Genomic DNA, 25,693 nt, shown 5'->3' on the forward strand with positions numbered 1-25,693 from the left:
AAACACTTCAGGATGTGCTGTTATAGAAAATTAATCAACAGTCAAGTTCATTATTTTCCTATAACAGTATGCCCTGAAGTGTTTTATTCCTCTTATAACACAGCAATTTACCAATGATTATGTCTTTTTTTTATTAAAGACACATTGTACATTTTATCCGATTATAGTTATATTTAAAGTTCCCTGAGACAGTTCCTTAAACATTTGTTCTCTCACCAGCCTCTTTTTTCTCTCTTGCAGTTAATAATTAAGAAACCGCAAAACGTAATCACCTCTTTCCTGAAGATGTTGGAAAAATTTAAAGTTACAGCTTTACCTCTGACTGTTACAAGGCGCTGACAGTGGAGACTCCTTCCATAAATGTTAAATAAACATCTCCTTACAGATCAACGATTACACACATATTTTGATCCATTTATATGTAGCGCCCACTGTGCCCTGTGAATGAGCCGTTACTATAGAAATGATAACGTATTTGAACGAGTGCATTAATATAAACCTGTGATTTGCAGCTGCTGTTATAGAGAATTAATCAACACCTTTTGACCAATCAGAATCAAGAATTCAGCAACACTGTGGTATAAATGAAAATAATCATCACTGCCTTATAAGGTGATTAATAAAAACAGTGAGATGCTTATAGGAGAAAATACGGTCCAAGTGAAGGAGGAAGATTGCACTCTGGTGATTTTTTTTTTTTTTTTTTTTTTTTTTTTTGAAGGAATAAAGCAATACATTGTAAAGCGAGGCACATTGCAGTTTCCTTCCTTTTTGATTTTGATGGAACAATACGCCCCATATCCCTAAACATCCCCCCTCTCTAAGCAGCTGATGTACACAAATACAACATAACATTGCCCTGTTACAAAAGCACATTAACACAGCCGCCATCACACTTGCTCAAGGCATGAGCCTGTGCATATCAGAACAACACAAGAGATAAGAGATTATAAAAAATTAGTCATTCTGTGAGACAGATTGCATTGCGGTCAGAACAATGAGCACTGCAGGACTGAGAGGGGAAAAAAGTCGTGTGTAAATTAACTGCTAGGTAATTCTTTCAGATTCCCAAAGTATGACAAAATGGGTTCCTATATTGAGTACAATTTTTCCACTGATCCCTTCAGTGTAAATTTTTCTCTTTTCTAGTTTAAAAAAAAAAAAAACTTATCTTACAGCCAACTGATGGAGGGCTGGTGGATTTCCAGCTCAACAAACGGGCCAAGTTAAAGTTACATTTATTATATCTGTGTTCCAAAAGTAGCTATTAAAGGGCAAGGCCTCAGTGTTACCTCAAGAGCCTCGCTGATGGTTTTAAAAACCAATGGCCAGTAATTATCTAGACCGGATATGTGCCAGATTGGCAGAAGAAAAAGAGCATCCATCACAAGCAGCGTCTAACCCAGGGTATATTCTGGCGAGCCGAGCCTTACTTAGATGAACCCTGTGCAGAACTTTGAAATGTAAGCCCTAGTCTAGCAGAGGATGATGATGAATGGACCCTTTTAAGCACCTCCTTCCAGTAGACCTCAGATAACTTTATACACAGTTCATCTTCTCATCTGGATTTAATTTTATCCAGGTTGTGATCTTTAAAAGACATGAGCTGAGAATACAAAATGGAGATCAGTCCTCTATTACTAAAATTAAGAGTAAGGTTGTCCAAAACTGAGGTAGGCGGAAGGTCAGGAAAAAAGAGAAAATTATCCTTGACAATGCGGCGAATCTGAAGATATCTAAAGAAGTGGTTGTATGGGCGGGCTTACATTCTGCGAAGAATAGCATTCTGCTATTAAATAAATCAGTACACAAATATTTGACACACGTCAGACCGCTTACTACCCACTGTCTAAATGTTACGTCCAATGTAGAGGGGGAATAAATGATTTTTGTAAATAGGGTCCAGGACTGATGCTGATGTAAGTGACATCAAAACTGATTAAAAAGTTTGACCCAGTGGCTGGGTTGGTTTCCTGCCCAGGAATTGAACCTGAGGCTGCAGCGGTGAGAGTGTGGGATCCTTCGCCACCAGCCCAGTAGAAAGCACTACAGGAGTGGATGGAAAGCTAGAGGTTTTTCAAGGGTAAGGAAGAGTATACTAGTGCAGGGAGAGATGAAGAGTGACACAATTGTGATTCAATTAGATAAAACATAAAACTTGCAAGGCCTAACCCACACTCTGGTGGTTCTGGGATTTGAACACATTCCTTTCTTGATGAATCACTGAGCCCCCATCACTACCTGATTAATATTAATCTAGTAGTATCACAATGTTTAATGTTTGTGGCTTTTCATTTCTAGGAATGTCTTTCTAGGAATGCCATTGCTATTAAATGTATGCATGTAATTTTATATGTACTGTAACTCAGATCATCTTTTGGATTACTGTGTTCGTGAGCAGGTGATTTAATGGCTGTAGAGAGATTCTGCAGGATCGGTGGTTACACCGCTTTCTAAAAATCCCATCAAGCGAAAGTCCCAGGCAGCAGGGACAGAAGAGACGGAAGAGACGTGTGAGACGAGGATCAGGCTGCAGTTATGTCTCGAGCAGACCTCAGATGGAGTCGTGCTGTAATTGGATCCCAGAAGGCTGTTCATTACTGGGAGGCAACAGACAGAGGTATTGTAGATGGAAAGAAAGAAAGAAAGAAAGGCTCTACAGCGCTCGTTGTCTTTATCAGGACGTTACAAGACCGGGGTTAATTAAAAGTGCAGCCGATACCTGAAGTGTTTGTACAGAAACCCACGAACCCTCCACCCCTCTCTGTACCAAACTGCATCAGAGTCAACAGGCTCGAGGATCTCAGATCCTCTCAGAAGTCCGGTTTTACTCTTAATCCTCCGACTCACATCCCCGGTGACACGCGCCATTTTAATTCCTTTCATCACCACAAAGGCCTCCAGCATAAATCGCTTATAAAGGTGACGCCTGCCACCGTCATGCAGTCGAGGGATTTTTCAAATGTCAGCCTGTACCACAGATTTGTCCCAATTAAACGAGTGCAGGAGACCATTTCCAATCTTCACAAGACCGTCTTTAAAAGAACGACTTAATGAAACCTTGCTGTCGATGTACAGAGGCATAGAAATCAGTAAAGTAGGGAAAAAAGGGGAAGTTTTTACCTCTTCTCTCAGAGCTCTGTGTGCCACTAATGCAAAAGAATCTGGACTACAACCCAGTACTACTACTGAGACGTAAATTTCACTCATTATCCATAACCCTGTTACTAAGTAAACACTTCTGCTTGGTGTAGAGACTGAACAACAGCTGCAGGTCTGCTGTCAAAAATCGAATGGCTGCGGTATAAGTGGAATAAACCACCTTGGGGCGTGCTGTTAGAGGAAAATAATCCATGCCAGGGTGCTGTGATGCCTGATACAAGGCGGACGTGCTGTTATAGGATTATTTTCTAACACCACCACGTCCTGAGGTGTTTTATTCAACTTATACCACAGCAATTTGCCAATGATTACTATTTTTATTTATTAAAGAATGACACCACAATTTTTAACCATTTATAGTTACATTTAATGTTGTGGAACGTCCGTAAAGACTAGTTATTCCTTTTATCACTTATAGCAGCTATAGAGTGTCATTGCCTCACCAGCTTCTCTTTTTTTCTGTCTTTTCTGTTAATAAAACAAACAAAATGTGGCTTGTCATAAAGATAACATATTAGAACAAGCACATTATTATAAACCCCAATTTAAATTACAGCTGGAACTATTGTCAGAGCTGCTGTTATTGAAAATTAATCAATTTTATTAATCAACAAAATTAATTTCAGAGTGACAGCACTATGGTATAAATAAAAATACACACCTTCTACAGAGTGCTTGTTTATGATCTGGACATAAACAAACAAACAAAAAAAAAAAAATCTTTCACACAAACAGTGACACTGCAAGTGGAATGCAATTTTTTCAGAAATCCAACATAAATCACAATTTTTTTTAACGTAATACTTTATTTTCGTGTTAGTGCTACTAAAGAGTAACTAGTTGCTTTGTTACCTACTAAAGATGTAATTTGTACTTCTCCTCTTGAACTTAAGTATTTTTTAGATTCTTGTCGAATTTATTCCTCTATAACAATTAACGACTAATCAGTCAGTTTTCCTTATTTCACCTGCATGACGAATAAACACTAACAATAAATAACAACCATTTAACATTACAGATTAATAAATGGGACATTTCACCTGTAAACTGCAAATTTGACTGACAGAAGTTGCCAAACAGGACGTGAGAGTATATTTAGCAAAGTCACAAACAAGTCATCCAAAGTCACAAACAAGATTTATGGTCATTTGCGGAGTACAACTTGGGAGAGCTGCTGAAAACATGAAGTGAGGCATGATCTCAGCATCTGCTTTAAGCTTTGCGTTTTGCCTGCAAATTTAGTACAGCTCGCTGATGGTCACAGTGGCTTCTGGCCTTCCTCTGTTCTTAAGTTTTGGGGCTAGAAAGTGCTTGGCCCCCTTAACCGTTGCTTGTAGCTATATTTTATAATTAGATTTTACCAAACTGGTATATTACTCTGGTTTACAGCTGCTTTAATGGATGCATTTACAGAGATTTTTCATGCTAAATTTCTTACAACTGTATTGCAATACAACAAGAAAACAGTGTATTCCATGACCATTTAAATTCTTTATATTTATTATGGTTGACAGGACTTGATAGTTTTTCAGCATTTACTGCAGATCCAATATTTACAGCTGCTAAAAATAATAAAAACAATAATAAAATAACTGGGGCACCCAGAGTCACAATGGAGCCTCCCAGAGATTCAGTCTCTTCCAAATGGGCTGGTGTTTATTTTAATAACACAACATGATAGTCAACTAGTCATTATATCATAAAAACGTCCATGTCTGACCACTGTACTGTTTTAAAATGTTTTATGATCAGTGTATTTACAACACTGTGTGGCTATTTCTCATAAATAACATGAAACTCATGATATTCAGTTTGAGGATTTCTGCCACACTGAACTGGAAAAACAAAGCTCGGAGTTGGTATACAGCACTGAGATGAAGCTAAACAGGAAAAAAAATTAAATATAAGTGTGAAGCAAATATTGACACTGAAAATACACAATAAAAATAAAGACCTATTTTATGTGTATGCAAATAAGTGTAAAAAATGGACAGTAATACACTGGACCTAAAGACTCACACATTAAAGGCAATGTGTGTAACATGAAAACCAGATCTGCAGTAAAACTACAAGCCATGAGTCCTCCACCATCACCACCACCACCACCTCCTTTCTCTTACTCTTCTCTTATGCAAGTGCTCCTACTGCTGGTGCATGCTGGGAAATACACCTTCACCAGATCTGAAAACAGCAGGACAACACGAGTGGTATGAAGCTCGGGGTGATCTAAAGGCCGAAGCGTGCAGGAGTTCGCTTCGGAGTCATGGGCACGTCCTCCCTCCTGCCCGGGGTGCAGATCTTTATGGACCTGTCCAGAGAGAAGGAGCAAACAAATGAAAAAAAAAAAACACTTTACTAATTCATTACAGCCTGCTGGCATAAAACTAATCATTTACCAACAACTTCGACTAGTTATTCCTTACATTTCTTACTAATATAGCAGTTTCACATACTGACCTCCATTATAATCAAAAATAAACCTATCTAACATGAGACATCTCAATCCTTCTGAAATTTATTCCATCCATCTTCTAATCTGTCTTTTAAGAACATAATATCTAGACTCCACTATAGCAGTGGTTCTTTAAGTTAAGACTACTTTTTTTTGTTTGTTTGTTTCTTGGGGAATGAACATAAAGCATATGATTATGATTATGATCCATGTATTACAGCATTCATCGACTGAAAAAATGATTATTTAATAACAGAGTGTTAGACGTGCTCCATACTTGTGTATTTATCTCAAATTTTGGTTTTCTTTTCAGCTAATCCTATAATGTGTTCATCAAGCTGGTGATTTTTTTTTTTTTTTTATAAATGAGCCATTTTGATTTCATTGCAACACACCTGATTACATTCTACCCCACATCAGTATAATCACAGGAGCAGATGTAACTACAGTCGATTTAATTAGTACCATTTTCATTTGTCTGTACCCCTTGTAGTACCTCCAAGTACTCAATACAATTTCGATTTATATAGCACCTTTAACTATGGACATTGTCACAAAGCAGCTTTACAGAAATCTAAATTTTTTTTATTTTATTCCTACCCCTCGTCTGTGGAACACTGCACGGAAATTCACATGTATTAGCGTTCAGTCAGCACAGAAACCGTTACACCTCATACAGCACTTTCGCGACTTTTCTGACAGACAGAAACAGAGAGAGGTTGAAGAGTCTGTAAGAGTTTGATACAAGTAGCAGAGTTGTCTCTAAATCCAGCAAGAAGCTGACGTATTACACAGAAAGGAAGGCTCCAGCTTTATTTTTAACCTAATCTTTATCTACTTTATCTGTAGTGTGTGTCTGTCATTAAAACAGAGGAATTTAGATGTTTTCCTGCTCAGAGAAAAGAACAGAAATGCCTTTTACACCAAACTCGCTTATAATGAAGGTCGTTTAGGTGCAGCTGGTGCACTCCGTTAATAAACATTTACATGAAATTTGTTTCTGTAGATCATGTTTATTAAATCTGTGTTCACACTCAAAATCTTTAAAATTGGTCCCTTCTGAGATGGAACTACTTTTTCAGGGTTGCAATTTGTGGTTATCAGTGTAGTGATGACGCCTTGATCATGTATGGATAGAAGAAAACCTTCGGTAAAGTTACTAGAACTACATTTTACTGTATTTTTCTCTCGTGTCTGTTTCATCCTCACACCTTTATTGCTCCAGTGAAGTGTCTGTAGTTTTAATTTTATGTTTAAACATTCAACAGCTGCCGTTAAAGGTGAATTTAATTGAATGTTCGTTAAGATGGTGTGATTAGTGTATACCATGCGTTCAGTTTCCGGCACCTCCGCTAAATACTGCGATCTTATTTAAATCCTGAAGATGTCTAAGAGCGAGACAGGGAGCACCACATTAATTATCACATCCTGCAGTCACGGAAATCAAAACTCAGATCTACCCCTTTAATGCGATCATCGCCACTGCTAGCCAGCTTTGATTTAGAGATAAATGTACTGATTAATTAATAACGTGTCATCTTAAAAAACCAATCTCTTCCCTTTGTGGTGCTGGCAGATGTGTGCGAAATTAATTTCTCGGATTAATCGGAAAATTAAGGCGGGCTCGTCTCCTGTGCCGCAGCATTACTGCTACAGTAATGGAGGTCAGCCAGGAGTCAATATTATTTCTGTTCCTCTCGGGCAGAGACGAGAGGTGAGAAAAGCTCATCACGGAGCTGGGGAGAGAGGGAGAGAGAGAGAGAGATTGTGGGTCGGACAGAGCCTGAGGAAAAGGTTTGATAATAGTCTTCCCAAAATGACAGCATTAGTATTTCGGCACAGCAGAATTTGGTCTGATATCTAAACGGGATGATTGTGCTTTTCAGAAAGTGAGAAAGAGAGCGAGAGCAGATAATTTTGTACAGCAATGAGCTGATGATAAAGTGAACGAGTGCAGTGAATGACAGTACCTTGAGCTGCCCAGTGTGTTCCTCTTCTCCTGCTCCTCTCTCCTCGCTCGCAGCTGCTGTTCAGCCAGAGACATCTCCTCCTCCATGTTGGAGATTTCCTCCTTCGCTCTCCGCCGATTCTCCTGAAAAAAACAAGAGTAAAAAATAGAAATGAAGTTAAAATAACTAACAATTTATGGCTGTATTTTGGAAAAATCTTATATATCCCGAATGACTCGCATGTTAATCTTTAACATTAATGTGGTCTTTAAAGGCATCCCAAAAAAAAAAAAAAACAACAAAAAACACCTTTCAACTATTTTCACTTTGGTTAAAGGTTTCCTAGATTACCCACAATGCCGATAGTGGTGCAGTGAGATTTAGCTCTCGCTTCATCTCTACCTAAAGAGAGTGACGCAGTGGCACTTTTTTACTCTGTCCAGGTCTCTCAACACTCCTGATATGTCAGAAAGAGTATTGGGACAATTTATCCTGATATCAATATTATATCATAATATTGTCCAGCCCTACTCAATGCCTGATAAAAAGACAATATAAACACTGTTACTGTTGCAAAATTGTTTAACCGAGCTTTAACCGAGCTATTGCTGATGGAAAGCTTTGATTTCTGTGTGTGTCATTTATGTTCAGCATTAAAGCTCACTAAACTCAGCAAAATCTCAATGTTAAAGCAGTACAGCGCAACATTAGCTCAGAAAAGCTAAGCTAACAGCTCAAGACACGAGCAGAAAGGTGTCAGTTTAAAATGTTTATCAGAACGACGCTGATGCTAATCGTCGGATCTTACCTGTCGACTCTTTCCTGCGTGTTTGATGCTGTAGAACATCGGGCCGAGCTCCGCCAGCCACTCTCCATCCACCGCTGTCACACACTGCATGTACTCCTGCAACACACACACACACACACACACACAACCGAATCTCAACATTAACATACGTTCTCATGCAACAGTGCAGCATGGCTTTAAGTTTACATCCCTCAGATAAAACAGCACCAAGAAAAGAGCCACAGATTTATTAAAGGAGGTGTGAGTGATCTCCTCCTCCAACCAACACCATCCCTTCTGCTTAAAGGAAGACTGGTGAAATGGGTAAGCTGTGAAAAGGAAAAACTAGCTCGATCAATTTCACAGCATTCAGAGGGTGAAGACAAACATACAGAAAATGCAACGTACTAAATAAAATGATCATTAAACACTAAATCATTCAGTTTTATATCTGTATTTACAATTAGCATGCACTCTTATGCAGAGCTTTATGGTCTCCAGTGAAAAATTCTCCATCATGTGTCACGCACATCCTGACTGCACTACTGTGTGTCTGTCTAACGCATCTTTAAAATTATATGGTGTTTGAAGATGTTATCTGATGTTTAAGGTTTGGAAACACTTCAAAACCGTCAAAAACCTTTAATATGAAAAATAACTATTATTTAGCTGTTTCATTCGACTCTGATAGGTTTGACTGTCACGTTATCTTTTCATTAAATCAGTTATTTCCTCATGTACGTGTTGTCTGGAACGAGGCGTCCTTGTGAGTTTTTGCGACGTCCTCGTAATTCGATGCATCTTGTTCAGCATCTTTTTTCTGCTGTGACAAAACAATTTCCCTCAGGGATCAATAACGCAATCAATAAATCAATTTCTCCATCCATGAATATGCCAAAAGCTACAATGACGCATTAAATAAGGATTTATGGATGCAGTGTAATATTAATATTTGAAAAAAATCAGAGCACTGAACATGAATCAGTTATGGAGACGACGAGGGTTTTGTCTTCTCTACAACCACACAAAGAGAATTTCAAACGGTCTGGGCCTCGGTGCGGGTTTGGGATGTGTGTGTGTGTGTGTGTGTGTGTGTGTGTGAGAGAGAGAGAGACAGTGAGTGAGGGAGTGTGTGTGTGTGTGAGAGAGAGAGAGAGAGAGAGAGAAGACCGGACGTTACCTTGGTGGTCATGACCAGCTCGTGGTAGGTGATGTAGTCGGGGGTGTAGCCCATGCCGAAGAGAGAGCTGGTGGGGTGGAGGTGACACGGCATCCCTGTTCGCACGTTCACGTACTCCCCTATGCCCTACAAACACACACACACACACACACACACACACACACACACACACACACACACACACACACATTACACATGTACACTTCTAAGGAATCTTCCGGCGCTCACATTTAGTGTTTAAACCGAAAAATGATACAATGGCACAGGAAGAATACAATATGGTAAACAAAATGAGCTTAAATAAACAGCATTCATTTTTATTTACATTTAGTCTCTATGTGCAGGTCTGTAGTTGTTGCCATGCAACTTTGCCTTTTTTCACACTTTACAGTAAACTCTGACTGACTTTTAAAGTGAAATGACTGTTGCTTTACCATGAAGATATCCCTGACTACATACGTGAGTACAAAAGTCAGAATTTCTAGGGGTGCCAATAATTGTGACATGGTTTTGTTAAAATATATTTTTTGGAGAAGAGATTTTTCTTCTTTTTGCAGAGTTCATCTTATTTACAGTGTGGCATTAGGCTAATTAATCCCAAAGATATTTTTCCCCTACCCATCTTTACTAAGGGTGCCAATCATTTTTGGACATGACTCATTTTGAGAAAGTCAGCGATGGATAAAGCGTCTGATGAAATTGTGTGAAACGCACCTTCAGCTTAGCCGCCTGGTGGAAATAAGCGGCGCAGATGCACTTCCTGATCACGTCCCAGTCCGAGCCACAGGAGATCAGGTTCATCTTCTGCTGCACCATGATGTCCTTGAGCTGAGCTCGCACCTCCCGTACCTGTAACACACACACACACACACACACAGTGAGCAATGTTCACCAAAACAGAACAAGAGAATCCTATAATTCACAATTAATCTGAACAAATCAGCCAAAAGCTAACAGGTAATTGTATGTATGTATGTGTGTGTGTGTGTGTGTGTGTGTGTGCGCATGTGTACCTTGCGCATGGCCTTGGTGTGGATGAAGTGCTCGTTGCACCAGATGCTGGAATAGTTGTTGTTCTTCCACTGCAGGTAGACGTTGAGGTAGGTCAGGTGATCACTCTCAGGTACAGCGAACTTCTCCCTCACCTGGTCGCTCTCCTCCTCTCGGCCCTGCCAGGAGCACGACATCACATCATGCAGAGTGATCGATTCTGACATTTTTAATGAAGGTGAAGGTGTAGAAACGTCCCAGAGCAATTTTTAAAAACAAATAAAGATACATTTTTTTTTTTACAAATATCTACTCTGCATAAATTTTCAGTGCTTTGAAATGCCACACTCAGGAGTTGTTTTTTTTTTTTTAACTATGTGAGAATTATAATAAAAGTGAAAGAAACCTTGGGCCTGTAGAAGATGGTCGGCACTGACAGCATGGAGACGATGATGAGGATGTCGGCGCTGCAGCCCATGTCACAGGACACGATCAGCATCTTGGACAGAGCTGGATCTAAAGGAAACTCCACCATGAGGCGACCTGTCGGCGTCAGAGCACCTGAGAGAGAGAGAGAGAAAGAGAGAGAGAGAGAGAGAGAGAGAGAGAGAGAGAGAGGGGTAAGACTGGTATACTCTTTCAAACAACTACTTTTTTTCACAAAAACAATTATTGTACGCAAGAAATAATGCACATTTATAATAGCATCTTTCTTACCCGTGTTGTCCAGAGCGCCGAGGATCCACAGCTGGTACATGGAGTTGAGCATGTTGTCTTCAGGTGGAGGATCCATGAAGTGGAAGAGCAGCAGGTCCTGCACGCCCAGAGACTTCAGCAGCAGCACCACGTTAGCCAGGTTCGTGCGCTGGATCTCCGGGATGGTGGTGGTCAACATCTCGTTCTTGAAGGCGCTCTGAGTGTACAGCCTACACACGATGAGAGAGACGCAACACGTTCGTGGAACAGGGGTAAAGAAGTCAGTCACGTGGTAAGAAACCTTAACATGTGATTTTAAACAATTTAAAAGACTCATGCAGAATTGTTTAATGTTTTCAATGTCTAACAAACTACTAAACATGGTCTAGGAACATGTCTAAACCTTTACCCTTACTGAAAATGAGAAGATTTATGAATATACATGAATATGCTAATTAGGAAATGCCCCATGCACTCCTGCTAACCTTAATAATCTAACATCACTAACATTAGCTTAGATAGCCAGTAGATAAGTGTACACTAGCTCAGATTAGTCAGGACTGAAGTATCAAAGTCTCAAATTACATCACTTTCTCACCGCTTTATTTATGAAATACAACGTCATCATAACAGCTCGCATCATTAACCAGGTTCTGTGCGTTAAATTTTCCAGCTAATACATACATCCTCTCATTTTAAATGTGACTGGACCAAAGTTTATATGCGGTCCCGCCCCAAACTTCAGCTTCCAGGAAAAGTTTATTATTTAAAGATCACACTTTTGGGATCTTGGGTTTAATCTGAAGAGGACATAGATGAACAGAATATCTTCTTCTTGTGAGATGGTCAGTGTAAAGTACAGCTTTCTGGGGTGTTTTTAGTTCTGGTATTTGATGGTAAAGAGGGACAGAATGACCTGTTAATTTCTTTCATGTCATGTCTGTGCACTACAGAGGAAGACTGTCTCTCAGTCTCACTTTCAGCTCTGTCCTGCTCTCTTCAGTTCTATGTGTCAGAGTCCAGGAGTCTGATACAGCTATGCTAATTACGTCTGGTGTGTGTGTGTGTGTGTGTGTGTATTTTACCGGTAACACTGGCCCGGCCCAGTTCTCCCGGCCCGGCCCGCGCGCTGGTTAGCGTTAGCCTGGCTGATGGGGTAAACCTGCAGTGCGTCCATACCTATGCGTGGGTTGAACACCTGAACAAATGAATATCAAAAACAACAGTTAAAGAGACTGCAGTGTTGCACGTCGCATATTTTCATATAAACTCAGAAGCATTTTAAATTTAAAATCACAGCCATCTAATACCTTGAGTTTGCAATATCCAGAATCCACAACAAACATGATGCCGTCTACAGTCAGAGACGTCTCTGCAATGTTGGTGGCCACGATGCACTTCCTCACTCCGTCTGGAGCCTGACACAAAATGAGACAAATCTCACAACCCTGCATTTTAACAACCTGCTAGCGGTGTGGAGCTGTACAGGCACAACAGCGGGAAACAGTTACACTATTAATATCAGGCTTTACAGATAAAAATCTTAAAACAAACATCTTTCGTGACCTTTTTCTTTAATCTGATACAGAAATAAAACTGAATTGATTATTCAATATTGCCTCAATGATGCACAAGTGTATTTTTAAGTTTGTGGCCTACACATTTGTGGGCACATGTTTTTAATTTACACACGATGTGTCCTTGATGCATCTGAAGCCTTGTTTGAATCCGAAAATTTCCACATCAGTGAGAAAAATAATGTGTTATATGTGTTATAATAATAGTGTTTGACGCAAGCAATGAAAAGGAGATTTGAATCTTATCTTTTTGCATCCCTCAAGATAAATGACAAAATTCAACATGAGAACAGCTTTTACACAGTATTTATAGCACACTTCAGTTACAGCTACATGTATTTATCCTGTAAGCTGCATAACATGACGAGCCTTACACATTAACAGCACAAAAAAAGGCCTGAATAAAGCAGATCTACAAACACTTAGAACAACAACAAAGTCATGACATTTAACTCAGTCCACTTTGTCATTACACACTTCAGATAAAAAGCTCATTGGTTTCTGTAAGTTTGCAGTGAAGCGGGTGGAGCAGATGCGGTACCTTCTGGAAGATCTTGGCCTGCAGGTCTGAAGGCAGCTGGGAGTAGATGGGCAGGACTGCCAGTGCAGGAGCGTTCTCCAGCTCCTCCAGCCGCTCCACAATCTGATCCGACGTCACCTGCAGCGAGACGCGGGCTTCAGCAGGCAAAAATACACTCCTAAAGCTGTATATAAATCCCTAACAAAACCCCTAACGCTCACACTAACTCCTAATGACTTGATTGATATGATATACCATGCATTACGTTTATAACTGTTTGAGATATAAATCTAAAAAAAAAATTACTTATTTTGTTAACTGAGGAAACAGAAAGGGTTCTTGGTAATATTCACCTCGATGTCCTCCTGGCCAGGCATAAAGATGAGAATATCTCCCACCAAGCCGCTGAGGTGGATCTGCAAGGCCTGCTTCACCGCAGCTTCCACGTAATCCTCCTGAGGAGTCTACACACACACACACACACACACACACACACACACACACACACACACACACGCCCACACACCGCTTTAGAAACACCCTTCAGACGCAAAAAATAAATAAATAAATAAAACTCTATTAGAGATCAAACCCATCTTACCTTACTGAACAGGATGTCCACAGGGAACGTCCTTCCGGGAATGTGGAAGATGGGAACGTTTCCGAAGAATGCTGCAAATTTGTCCGAGTCCATGGTGGCTGACGTGACAATGAGCTTCAAATCGGAGCGTCTGGAAACCACCTATTAAAGAGGTAAATGCGAAGGAAACGGATGAAGTGTTAAATAGTTTTAGCCATTTGTTTTCTTCAAATGGTTCTGACATTTTAGTCTTATTTTTACTCACTGAGGAAATTATTACATTTCATCTTATTTTGACAAGAGTGAATTATTCTTGAGTTATTTCTCAGTTTTCGACATGGACAAAAGGTTGTTAATGAACATTTTTTTTTGTCTTAGATCTCATAAACCGAATTAACACTGACTCCCACAGTGCTCTGGGGTGAGGTGGGGAGATTTTAGACCGACCTCTCGGAGCAGGCCGAACAGCACGTCCGTGTTGAGCGAGCGCTCGTGCGCTTCGTCCATGATGACGGCGCTGTAGTGGTCCAGATCAGACTCACGCAGAGACTCTCGCAGCAGGATCCCGTCAGTCATGTACTTAATTATCGTCTTCTCCGATGTGCAGTCCTCAAAGCGGATGGCATACCCGACCTACACGGATCAGCGCTAAGTCATTATAACTCAAACACAGACTGCATTCATGAGCATAAGGAAGATGGATAGATCAATTCATATGCATTCTTAAGTATTTTAAAAATAAATATTTAAATGAGGCAATGTAGAATGTTAAATTTAATATCCTACAGCATTATTTTCAATAAAAATGCCAGGGTCTATGAATATGCATGAATCTCCCACACAGCACTGGTCAAAAGTCATGTCAAAGTCATGCAAAAGAAAAAAAAGAAAAGAAAAAAAAAAGAAAAGAAATATCAACATCCAGTGAGTTAACCCTTTAAACAACTTGTTTTTTTCCGAAATGCCACATTTTCAGATATACTGTCTCAAGTCACAGAAACCTTGAAAGTGAAACAGATTTGTTTTATGACATAAACGCCATTTAAGGACTAAAATAAAACAGACAGATGGATGAGAAGAATTAAATCTAAGTATCTGCATTCTTTCTAAGCAGGTTTGTAATTCTCACTTTGTCCACCAGGTGTCAGTATTGATGTATAAAATCAGTTTGTAGTGTTTGTAGCATTTATTAACTGAGAGAACAGTTTCCTCTTTTTCAGGGAAAATAGGACTATAAATTCTATTTCTCCAGGAATTAACTCTCTCTTCTTGTCCATTGTTTTGCAATAAGGATCGACAACACCGTAAAATTATATAACAAGATTCAGAGTGTTTTATAGCTTTTCACACTATTTCCATGTACAGCATGTTTAGTAAAGGAAGCTCACCTCCTCTCCCAGGTTGCTGCTAATCTCCTCGCTCACTCTCTTGGCCACGCTCATGGCTGCCACCCTGCGCGGCTGCGTGCATCCCACCATGCCGTAGCTGGTGTAGCCGTCTTCGTGTAGGTACTGTGTGAGCTGCGTGGTCTTCCCGCTGCCCGTCTCACCCACCACGATCACAATACTGTTGTCTCTGTGTGATTATCGAGAAGATAAAATAAATCCTAGATGAAGTGCCAGCTGCAGGAACGATTCGCTCTTTACAGAATAAACATCTCCTTAAAGAAAAGTTCACAGTAGCAACTACTACACATCCGTTTACAGGTTGTTACCATAGAAACGATAACGTATTAGAACAAGCGCATTAGTATGAACCTGTGATTTGCAGCTGGTATAAAGATTTTTGACGCTTTCTGAAATGCAGTAAAGATCTAAACGCTCGGTGTTGTGCAGCAACCTGATGATGTTGAGCAGCTGCTGGCGAACGGCGAAGATGGGAAGATACTGTCTCTGCTCCAGGAGAGTCTTTCTCTTAGCAAACTCGCTGCTGGCTTCAGTCTTCTCCTTCATGTGTTCAGCAAACTTCTGCTCCGTCCTACAGAGGGGACAGAAGAAACATATAACCATAAAAACAACGAAATAATGATTCGTTCCTGTACAGCAAAGATGTCACAGTGTCTCAGAGTGTGTGTGGTGAACACGTACTTGTAGTCCACAGTCCCGTCCTCTCCGACAGGCTTAGCGTCAGAGCTGTCTTCCTCTTTCTTGATGCCCATGATGTCTCCCAGTTTGGTCCCGGCGAGCTCCCAGTGTTTGTGCTGCGCCTGTTCCAGTAAACAGAGTGAAGAAGAGACAGAAATGTGTCAGAATGAACATTTTTTATATGTTCACTTCAGTTACAGCTATGTTCATGTTTACTGCAATGAAACATGCAAAACTTTCTGACTTAATGACTTTTCTGTCAAATAATGTATGAACAGGACTCGGAATAAAAGCAAACTTTATGGACATATTGTTTAAATCGTGTACAAACTTTCATAAAAAAAAAAAAAAAAAAAATAGATGCACTTTAAAGATTTTAAAAAGATTAAGTACAAAATTTTAAAATCAAATCAGCTGTTTCCATTCAGTTTGTGACGAAATTCATTGAAATTTAAAACAAAAAAAGTAACGATATCTCATATTGTAAAAGCATATTGTGAGAGAATTTATCACAATATCGAGATTACAGTCATATCACTCAGCCCTACATTTCAGATGAGGATCCAGTGAAGTATTTATTTAAGTATAAAAACATGAACCAGCTGATCTTCTGTTGTGGTTTATCCAGTCACATGCATTTATGCAAATTATTTAGCTGGTTATCAAGAAAGAAAAGCATTTTCACAGACCTTCAGTTCTGACTACTGAAGTGACAAAATGGCCAGAGGATGTTTAAAGACAATGAGACAGAAAACAGTTTATTCTCTGCTTCAAGTTCAAATCAGATGTCTCATTTGTTCAAAGTCGAAAGTGGTAACTTGAAGCCCTTTCTTTAACGCATCTTATTTATAGCCATGAACTAATCATTTACATTTACGGCATTTGGCAGACGCCCTTATCCAGAGCGACTTACACTTCTCATTTATACAGCTGAGCAGCTGAGGGTTAAGGGCCTTGCTCAAGGGCCCAGCAGTGGCAGCAAGGAATTTCTAAGTAACAGGACCTTACTTTAAATATTAGTTTAATACCCGTGCCATGTGTGGTGAGTATATGTAACTCAATATCATCAATCTGAGACTGAATAATAATCTGACCGCCTTAAATCATGCACAAGGAAGGATGAATAATAAATCAAACAAAGAGTGAGTAAAGCATGGAGATCCATGTGAGCTGAGAGCTGAAGTGAGAGATGGAGACATCACCTTCTTGCGCTCCTTCTGCTCTCTGTGTTTGCGCACCAGCTGGCTGCCTTTGCGTGAGATGATGGCCATGTCGGAAGTGGGATCTTTCACCGGAATAACCGGCTCGGGCTGGGAAAAGTGGAAATAAACAGTGATTATTCCATCGTACATAATCATACATACATAATCAAAACAAGAACTGGTGATGATCCTGGATTAAACGTCTCGTGTTTTTAACGCCATGAGAGTGGCCACTTGCTATGTCCTTTGGAACATAGCAAATGAAATGTTTTTTTATTTATATATATTTATTCAGTATTTTGTTTTATTATTAAATATAAGAAACCTATATGTGCAAACCTATAAGTGCATTTTTATTTTTGCTTACTAAATCGGGTCATCAAACAAGACAAAATGCAAAATAAAAATTGAAATTTGAATTCATTAAGGTGTAATATTTTTCGTGTTATGTCGAACCACAGTGACTGTCAGAAATCAGATGAACCATCAGTTTCTGGTCATCAAGCAACGTGGCAAATTCTAAGCCGAGTTTTATAACCATCCGTATGGAAGTGCATTGAAAAACGTCTCGCAGGAGCACTGGGTGTTAATTATCCGTGAAGCCGCCTCATGTGGACTTGCTGATTGTCTTAAAAAAATTAACACGATTAACAGGACCACAAGCGGAGTTCAGCGACATGACTGAATCGGCGAGGGTTTAATAAGCTAGATTTCTTTTTTTGGTGTTTATTCTGGCAACCGTAAAATAATAAAACATGAGCTATAGAAACCTTAAAGATAAGCTTCACACTGAGGTCATTTAGAAACTGTAATTAAACAGAAAGATAGTAACTTTGGCTGCATGGAATAAAGAAATGTTAACAAATTTTTGTTGGAGTAATACAGATATTATTCATTTAAAAACAGGAATTCAAACAGCAGATATGGATTAAATGCCCATCTCTAGTCTGAAACACTGGATCAGCATTAAATTAGATTCATCATTAGATAATTTTTGGACCAGTAAATATTTTATGCCTTTAAGGCACACTGTTACAAAATGTTTGGGCACACGACCTCAAACACACCCTATATTTTCTGTGACTCCAAGCCATTTGGTTTCTCCTTGTTAGAGTCAGCCTTGTAAATCTATATTCATTAAATGTTTCGGTGCATTGTCGTGTTAATTTTCTTGACTGCTCTTGCTCCACTGCGTCATGGTCACTTGAAGTTTTTGAGGAACATGTCCATTTTTAATCGCTGAACTCCTACATTAGTGCATAGTGTAGTGTTAATTTGTAAAATAAATAAATAAATGAAACAAAAGATGAGAATGTGAGTTCTCTCACGACTGCTAGTTTGGGAACTTCCTTTCTTTAAGGTGTATGATGTTGACTGACACTTCACAGATCTTTCACAGGATTAAGATTTCTTAAAAACTCTGATAGACATCATATCCAAAACAGAAACACTGAATCAGCACATCCCCTAGACTTTACCTCTAACATATCCAAGGGCTAATTTAACAAACTTTGAGCTAATAAAGTGTAGGAACGGCTCAATGTAGTGTCAGTGATTTGATAATAATAATAGTACCTTACCTGCTTGGTGAAGACAATTCTGCCATCTAGGAAAGGAGGGACAAGGTTGTGGACGAGCAGGTGGACCCTTGCTGCGTTGTCTTCTTCAAAGTCCTCGTCCACTTCCAAGCGCTGCACCACACCACTGGTCAACATGCGGTTCGTCTCCCAGCGTTCGTTGTCCTAAAGAGGTATTTGTTCAATTACATTCAAGTCTTTTTTTTTATTTGTATTGCACCTTTAACAAGCAGCAGCTTTACAGAAAACCAGATGTAGGTTTAGATCTCAGAGGTGACACTGGTCCTCTGGATAGTGGGATTTATAAATCATCACAGCATACAGGTCTAGAAGAGTAAAGACAAACAGTACTGAGTGTGTTGAAAGAATGTTCATCCTCCAACAGAACGGTCGTTTAACTCAGAATTCTCAATCACAGACTCAAACAACATCCAACTAGCGTGAGGTCTCAGATATAAACACACCCGACGTCACAACAAAATGGCAGCGAACATACAGCGGACAGAAAACAGATTTCCCTTTGCATAATTTTCTACTTGATAAAACCTAATTTTTCAGCTTTTGTGGTGTGAAAAAATATGTTTTAACAGCGTTGTAAGTTTAGATGTGTAACGTAATTCCGTTGATTTCAGCCCAAATTTACTAATGCAAAAAGACCACTGTGACAAATACAAGCAAGGATGAACCAGAGAGCTGACTTGTCTAATAAATCATTTCTCACTACTTGCTATTCATGCAGAAATAATTTGTATAGATCTACTTTGTATGTTTATAAAATTCAGAGACCAGCCCTACAATATGGCCTTGCTCCAGGAGTCTGTGTTTTTCCGAGCCGAAGCACTGGAATGTGTTTAGATCGGAACTCTGGAAAAATCAACTTGAAACTATCTGAGCTCTGAGTACAATGGACTGCGGTATAAGATAAGCACAGGACCGTCTTTATGATTACAGCAGCAGTACAGAACCAAGACTGAGACTTTTCAGAGAGGTTTGTTAATTTGTTGTACCTCATTGATCTGCCGTTTCTGTGCAGAAATGCGTTTCTGGGTCTGCTTCTGCAAAATCTGCTCTCTCTTCTTCACATACTCGTCCGAGCTCGAGGTCAGAGGGTTGTGGAATTCGTCATAGCCCTCGTCCATCATGTACCAGTCTCTGTCTGCTTGCTGTGGACAATTTGAAAGGCTTCATATATAAATGATTGATAATGATTCCAGTTTGAAGGCTAATCAAATCAGAGCTGCACACTGACCCTCTGGTCTTCCTCCCACTGCTCCTTCTCAGTCTCGTTATCAAAACTGATGCCGTCCTCTCCGTCCTCCTTTTTACCTACAGCACACAACAGTACAAATAAACACTCCATCTAATCTATCACCTTTACTTATTTATTTATATACAGTCGGCCCTCCACATTCGCGGGTTTAACGCTCTCGGATTTGATTATTCGCGGGTTTGCCATCAATAATACAAAGGGAATTTTTTTTGCAAAGTTTTGCAAAGTTTAGTAAGTCATAAATGCATAAAATATATGTCTTATTAATCTATTTATCACTTATTACCATAAATATATACACACATTTATTATAAAAAGTTAATTTTTGTAAAATGTTTCAGTGCGCTAAAGAACTGTGGACTACACTCTTTGTCTCGGTACTGACCAGCCTCACTTGGATGTTTTGTCTCCTCGGTGTACAGAGTATCTCACTTTTCTCTCAACTTTTTGCATCTTTAAAGTGCAAAATATTGACCGTAATCATAGGTCCAAAGCGCAGTGCTTCTAGTGTTTTAACCCACTTTTTTGTGGGTTAAATATGGGGCCTAGAGATATTCACGTTTTTTCCACATTCGCGGGTGTCCTGCGCCCCTAAACCCTGTGATGTGGAGGGCCGACTGGACATTAAACACATTTATACCACATCGCTACTGAATTCTCATATCAGAAGGTGTGGGATTGATTTTCTATAACCGCACGGCTCTAACAGGTTTATATCAATGCACTCCTTTTAATGTTATCGTTTCCATAGAAACAGAGAAATAGAGAATAGAAACAACTCGCACAGGGACTCGTATGGCAGACGCTCCACATGAACAGGGTGTTTTTTTTTTTTTAATCTGTTTGTGAGTGTAATTGTTATTGATGTGGTGAAGGTTTCTGTACGAAGATGTTTAATTAATGTTTATGGAAGGAGTCTCCAGTGTCAGCGCTTTGTAACAGTCAGAGGTAAAGGTGTAAAGTTAAGTTTTCCGACATCTTCAGGACAGAGGAGTTTACACTTTTCGGCTTCTCAATAACGTGATAAAGCTGTGTTTTTTTGTCATATTTATTTCAAAAGAGAGGAAAAACAGAGAGACTGGTGAGGGAACAACTGTTTACTTCCTAGAACAGGAACTAACTTGTTTCATTAAATGTAACTATAAACTGATAATAATAATAATAATAAAAAAAAAAGTATGATGCCATTTTTTAATGAAAAGAAATTCTCACTGGCTAATAGCTGTGGTATATGAGGTATAAAACACTTCAGGACATGCTGTTATAGGAAAGTAATCAACTTCAGGGTGGTAACAGTAACTCCATTTCATCACACCACACCATCGTTGATTATTTTCCTACAACAGCACAACACAGAGTGCTTTATTCCCTGAATAAAGGGATACACACCTTTCCCTCTGGACAGACGAGGCGTGGAGCCCAGGTGCTTCCTGTCATTGGCCCACTCGTTGTATTTGTATGATGGCGTGGGCAGAGGCGTGTCCTCCGGATAACGAGCTCTCACTGACCTTGGAAACAAAAACACCACACACACACACACACACACTCAGCACAACGTGTGAACATCAGTAACATCCATTTTATCCATTCCAATGATCTCAGGTTTACTACAAAGCTGAAGAGAATCTCACTTGTCTCTCCTCTCGCTGTCTCGGCCTGAGCGAGAGCTGCGCTCCGAGCGATCAGTCTCGCGGTGTGAGGGGGCCGGAGAGGGGCTCTCCCAGTGGGACCGGCGCGAGCTAGCGTAGCCACTGTCATCTTCATCCCAACTGGAGGCAGACGGTGTTGGAGCATCTGTATACAACACGACAATAAAACGCTCTGAGCCTTCACGCTTTTAAGGTTAAATCAGGCTTTTGGTAGACAAGAAGCCCTTGTTTAAAGAAAGGACCTGCTACGTGATGGGATGGGAAACAGACACAGATACTCAATCAGGATACGAAGAGTCCTGAAAGATTAGTACATTTAAACGCATGACTGAGTCTACGCTTCTCTCTGGCATCCAAAAATAACATGCACTGAATAAATAGAGACACAGTAGACCAGCTTTTTTCAAGTTCAGTCAATATTTCTTGGTTTATGTGTCAAACGGTGGAATGCTGTTATCAGAAGCACCTCATCACAAGTCTGACTGATTCACTGACCTCTGGGCCGACTGCGGGGAGTTTGAGGTTCGTCCCTGCGACTCCCGCGGCTGATGCGCTCAGACCAGCCGTCCCTCTGCGAGCGCTCGCTCCTCACGCTGCTGTCCAAGTGCTCCGAGCGGCTGCTGCTGGACCCCCGGCTGCGCTCCCGGTCATCTGCACCAACCACCAAACAACACGCTTTACACTTATACAGGGAATAAAATCATGCACAGAAACGAAAGAGAGAGAGAGAGAGAGAGAGAGAGAGAGAGAGAGAGGAAGGCAAGAACAGAGGGAGGGAGAGAGTAAGGGAGGAAGAGAGGCGGGGAAAAGGGGAGACAGTGAGGAAGGGAGAAAGAGAAAGAGGCAGAGAGGAAGGGAGGAAAACAAAGGGAGAGGGGGAGTGAGGAAGGAAGAGAAAGGGGGAGAGAGACGAAGGTAGGAAGAGAGGAGGGGAGAAGGGGAGACAGTGAGGAAGGGAGGAAGTGAGAGACAGAGAGAGAGGAAGGGAGGAAGACAGAGGGAGAGGGGGAGTGAGGAAGGGATAAAGAGAGAGAGGAAGGCAAGAACAGAGGGAAGGAGAGAGTAAGGGAGAAAGAGAGAAGGGGAAAAAGGGAGACAGTGAAGAAGGGAGAAAGAGAAAAAGGCAGAGAGGAAGGGAGGAAAACAGAGGGACAGGGGGAGTGAGGAACAGAGGAAGAGAGAAGGAGAGGGAGGAAGGTAGGAAGAGTGAGGGAGAGGGAGGAAGGGAGAAGGAGACAGACAGAGAGAGAGGAAAAAAGGAAAACAGAGAGAAGAAGAGAGAGGAAGGTAGGAAGAGAGTGAGGGAAGGAAAGAATGGAGGGAGTGAGGAACAGAGACAGAGGGAGAGAAAGGAAGAAAAGAAGGAACTGGCACTCACCTCGATCACTTTTCCGCTCTCTGTCTCTCTCTCGGTTTCTGTCTCTCTCTCTCTCTCGGTTTCTGTCTCTGTCTCTGTCCTCTTTAGACGATGCGTAAACTCCGTGCTCTCGGCGGTCTCTCTCCCTCTGCTGATGTTTCCTGCGGAATTCTTCACTAACGCCGCCGGGGTTTGAGGGCGTTTCTGCCCCTGAGGTGCGGTAACGCCTGCTGTATGACATCATCACGATACGTTTACTGCCCGTTACATCCTCGCGTCATTACAAGCTTCACACTACAGAAAAAGCTTTCTGAGTAAACTGCACATGTACACAGTGTTCCGCTCATCAGGCTGCGTGATGACGAGCCTCAGAGCTCCAGCGTAAAACTAAGCAGCTTCACACACCTTAGTGCCTCTTCACGCTAAGATGAAGAGGATCACGGCAGACATTTTGTTCTGATTGAACTGTGAGAAACAGCGTGTGGTAAATGACTCACCTCTCCTTCTTCTCGTTCCTCCTGTCTCCACCCTCATCGTCCTCATCAGACCCGGAGTCGCTTCTGCTCTCCTCCCAGTCCCTGTAGGACGACACCTTGGATTTTTTCACTGTTCGGTCATCGAGGTCCGAGTTCAGCTGCTCCTTCCCTTCCCGCTCTTTGCGCTTCTGAGCGGCGAGTAGATCCAGGCCGAGCAGAGAGGTGCGAGGGGCCGGCGCTCGGAACACATGCTGCTCCGCCGAAGCGTTTTTCTTCTTCACTATCAGTCCTCCGACCTGCGAGCCCGGGCCGCTGCCCTCTAACCTGTGCAGGGACGCGTCGTCCTCCATCTCAGCGGAGAGACTGTGATCCTGCAGAGTGATCTGGAAAATTCCACAAAACAATATACAGTCTTAGAGACAGAGAGAGAGAGAGAGACACACAGACAGAGGGAGAGAGAGAGGGAGAGAGACACATACAGAGAGAAAGAGAGAGAAATAAGAATAGAGACAGAAAGAGAGAGCGAGTGAGCGAGAGAGCAAGAGAGAAAGAGAGAGATAGAGAGGAGAGAGAGACACAGACAGAGGGAGAGAGAGAGGGAGAGAGAAACATACAGAGAGAAAGAGAGAGAAAGAAGAATAGAGGAGAGAGAGACACAGACAGAGGGAGAGAGAGAGGGAGAGAGAGAGGGAGAGAGAAACATACAGAGAGAAAGAGAGAGAAAGAAGAATAGAGGAGAGAGAGACAGAGGGAGAGAGAGAGAGAAAGACACACAGACAGAGGGAGAGAGAGGGGGAGAGAGACAGACAGACAGAAAGAGAGAGAGACAGAGAGAAAGAAGAATAGAGGAGACAGACAGAGACAGAGAGAGAAAGAGAGAGAGAGAGAGAGAGAGAGAGAGAGAGAGAGAGAGCACGGGGGGGGGGGGGGGGGGGGGGGGGGGTTGGGGGGGGCTTGGATGATACCATGCCGCTCTGGAATTCTGGATTGTGATTGGTTAGAAGGTGTTGATTAATTAAGCAGCTCTGACATTAGTGCAGTTTTATTAATGTGCTCGTTCTGATACGTTATCGTTTCTATAGTAACCGCTCACACAGGGGGACGTGTACAGCAGACGCTACATTAATAATAAACCATTAAAAATACGTGTAACTGTCAACATGGTGACGTTTGCTGTAAAGTTACTGTTATGGTAAATTACTGTTTATGGAAGGAGTCTCCAGTGTCAGCACTTTGTAACAATCAGAGGGTAAAGCCGACACAGTTTAAGAAAAATAACCAACTTCAGGGTTCTAACATTAACTCCACCCACTTCATCACGCCATCTGATCGTTGATTATTTTCCTATAACGACATGACACTGAGTGTTTTATTCCTTACAGATCACCCCAATGCGCTTTCTATGCACATTATTAATGTCTTTAGTAAGTCAGGTTAAGGATTGTGGTTTTAGTTTTATTTTATGTGTATTATTAATGTTTTTAGTCAGTCAGGTGAACGATTATGGTTTTATTTTTAAACCAAAGGTTTAGAAAAGTGTTGCACAGATAAAGACAAACATTCAGATTAGAAACAAAACAAGCGAAAATCATTATTACTGTAATTCATTTACCACAAAATGATCACACACTCATTATGTGGTGCTGTTAATTACTGTGTAACAACTTTAACCAAAAATACACACATTTCTAAAGAGTATTAAATACTGCTAATTTCTAATAATCGTCACAAATCTTCCAAATCTACATCATCCAACACACACACACACACACACACACACACACACACACACACACACACGAGCTTATTAATACTGTGTCAGAAAGGTTTCTATCTAAACACGGATGGACGTCGCTACAAGCTAGCATGCTAACCGAAAACACAAAGCTACATGCTAACAGAGCAAAGAAAAGCAAACCTGAGTGTTTACCTGCTCACTTCCGCTCTTACTGAGGTGTCTGTATTAGCGCTGAACACATCACTGCAGACAGATTAAATGAATAAACAGAATTACCTGAAAACACAAAGCTAAAAGCGTCAACAACACGAACAAGAGGACGCCATTACCGTCCCACAATTCAACGCGGCACTTCCGCTTTAACAAAACTTTATTGGAAGAAAACAAACGACAAACTAGAAGAAGAGCAGCTGCTGAAAAACTTTTTTTTTTAAATAAATTAAGTAA

General features: G+C 40.8%; 1 protein-coding gene across 2 annotated transcripts; it reads right to left on the reverse strand.

Annotated features, from left to right (window-relative positions):
• Positions 1-4,640: 4,640 nt before the first annotated feature.
• On the reverse strand, positions 4,641-25,604 carry dhx38 (DEAH (Asp-Glu-Ala-His) box polypeptide 38). Of its 2 annotated transcripts, none has more exons than XM_053238235.1 (27): positions 25,439-25,604; positions 23,530-23,891; positions 23,054-23,259; positions 22,171-22,326; positions 21,658-21,820; positions 21,416-21,534; positions 20,006-20,082; positions 19,764-19,919; positions 18,760-18,921; positions 17,180-17,287; positions 15,981-16,099; positions 15,733-15,870; positions 15,282-15,468; positions 14,341-14,526; positions 13,915-14,055; positions 13,667-13,777; positions 13,335-13,451; positions 12,527-12,634; positions 12,302-12,414; positions 11,238-11,446; positions 10,927-11,081; positions 10,544-10,699; positions 10,245-10,379; positions 9,531-9,656; positions 8,372-8,467; positions 7,585-7,706; positions 4,641-5,470 (listed from the first exon to the last, which is right to left on the reverse strand). In XM_053238235.1, the coding sequence occupies exons 2-27, from the start codon at positions 23,856-23,858 to the stop codon at positions 5,389-5,391; spliced, it is 3,777 nt and encodes a 1,258-aa protein (XP_053094210.1). In that variant the 5' UTR covers positions 23,859-23,891; positions 25,439-25,604; the 3' UTR covers positions 4,641-5,388. The 2 variants fall into 2 exon arrangements, with proteins under 2 accessions (XP_053094210.1, XP_053094209.1); XM_053238234.1 differs by having other exon boundaries at positions 23,054-23,262.
• Between the last annotated feature and the right edge of the window lie 89 nt (positions 25,605-25,693).

The sequence above is a fragment of the Pangasianodon hypophthalmus genome, chromosome 11 (assembly GCF_027358585.1).
Source record: "Pangasianodon hypophthalmus isolate fPanHyp1 chromosome 11, fPanHyp1.pri, whole genome shotgun sequence".
Classification (NCBI taxonomy): domain Eukaryota; kingdom Metazoa; phylum Chordata; class Actinopteri; order Siluriformes; family Pangasiidae; genus Pangasianodon; species Pangasianodon hypophthalmus.

Coding starts and splice junctions, on each gene's coding strand:
- dhx38 (XM_053238234.1), bottom strand. CDS start 23,858: ATGGAGGACGACGCGTCCCTGCACAGGTTAGAGGGCAGCGGCCCGGGC. Junction 23,263..23,529: donor AGGAACGAGAAGAAGGAGAG/GTGAGTCATTTA, acceptor GATGTCATACAG/CAGGCGTTACCGCACCTCAG. Junction 13,452..13,666: donor CTGGCCAGGAGGACATCGAG/GTGAATATTACC, acceptor GTCTCGCTGCAG/GTGACGTCGGATCAGATTGT.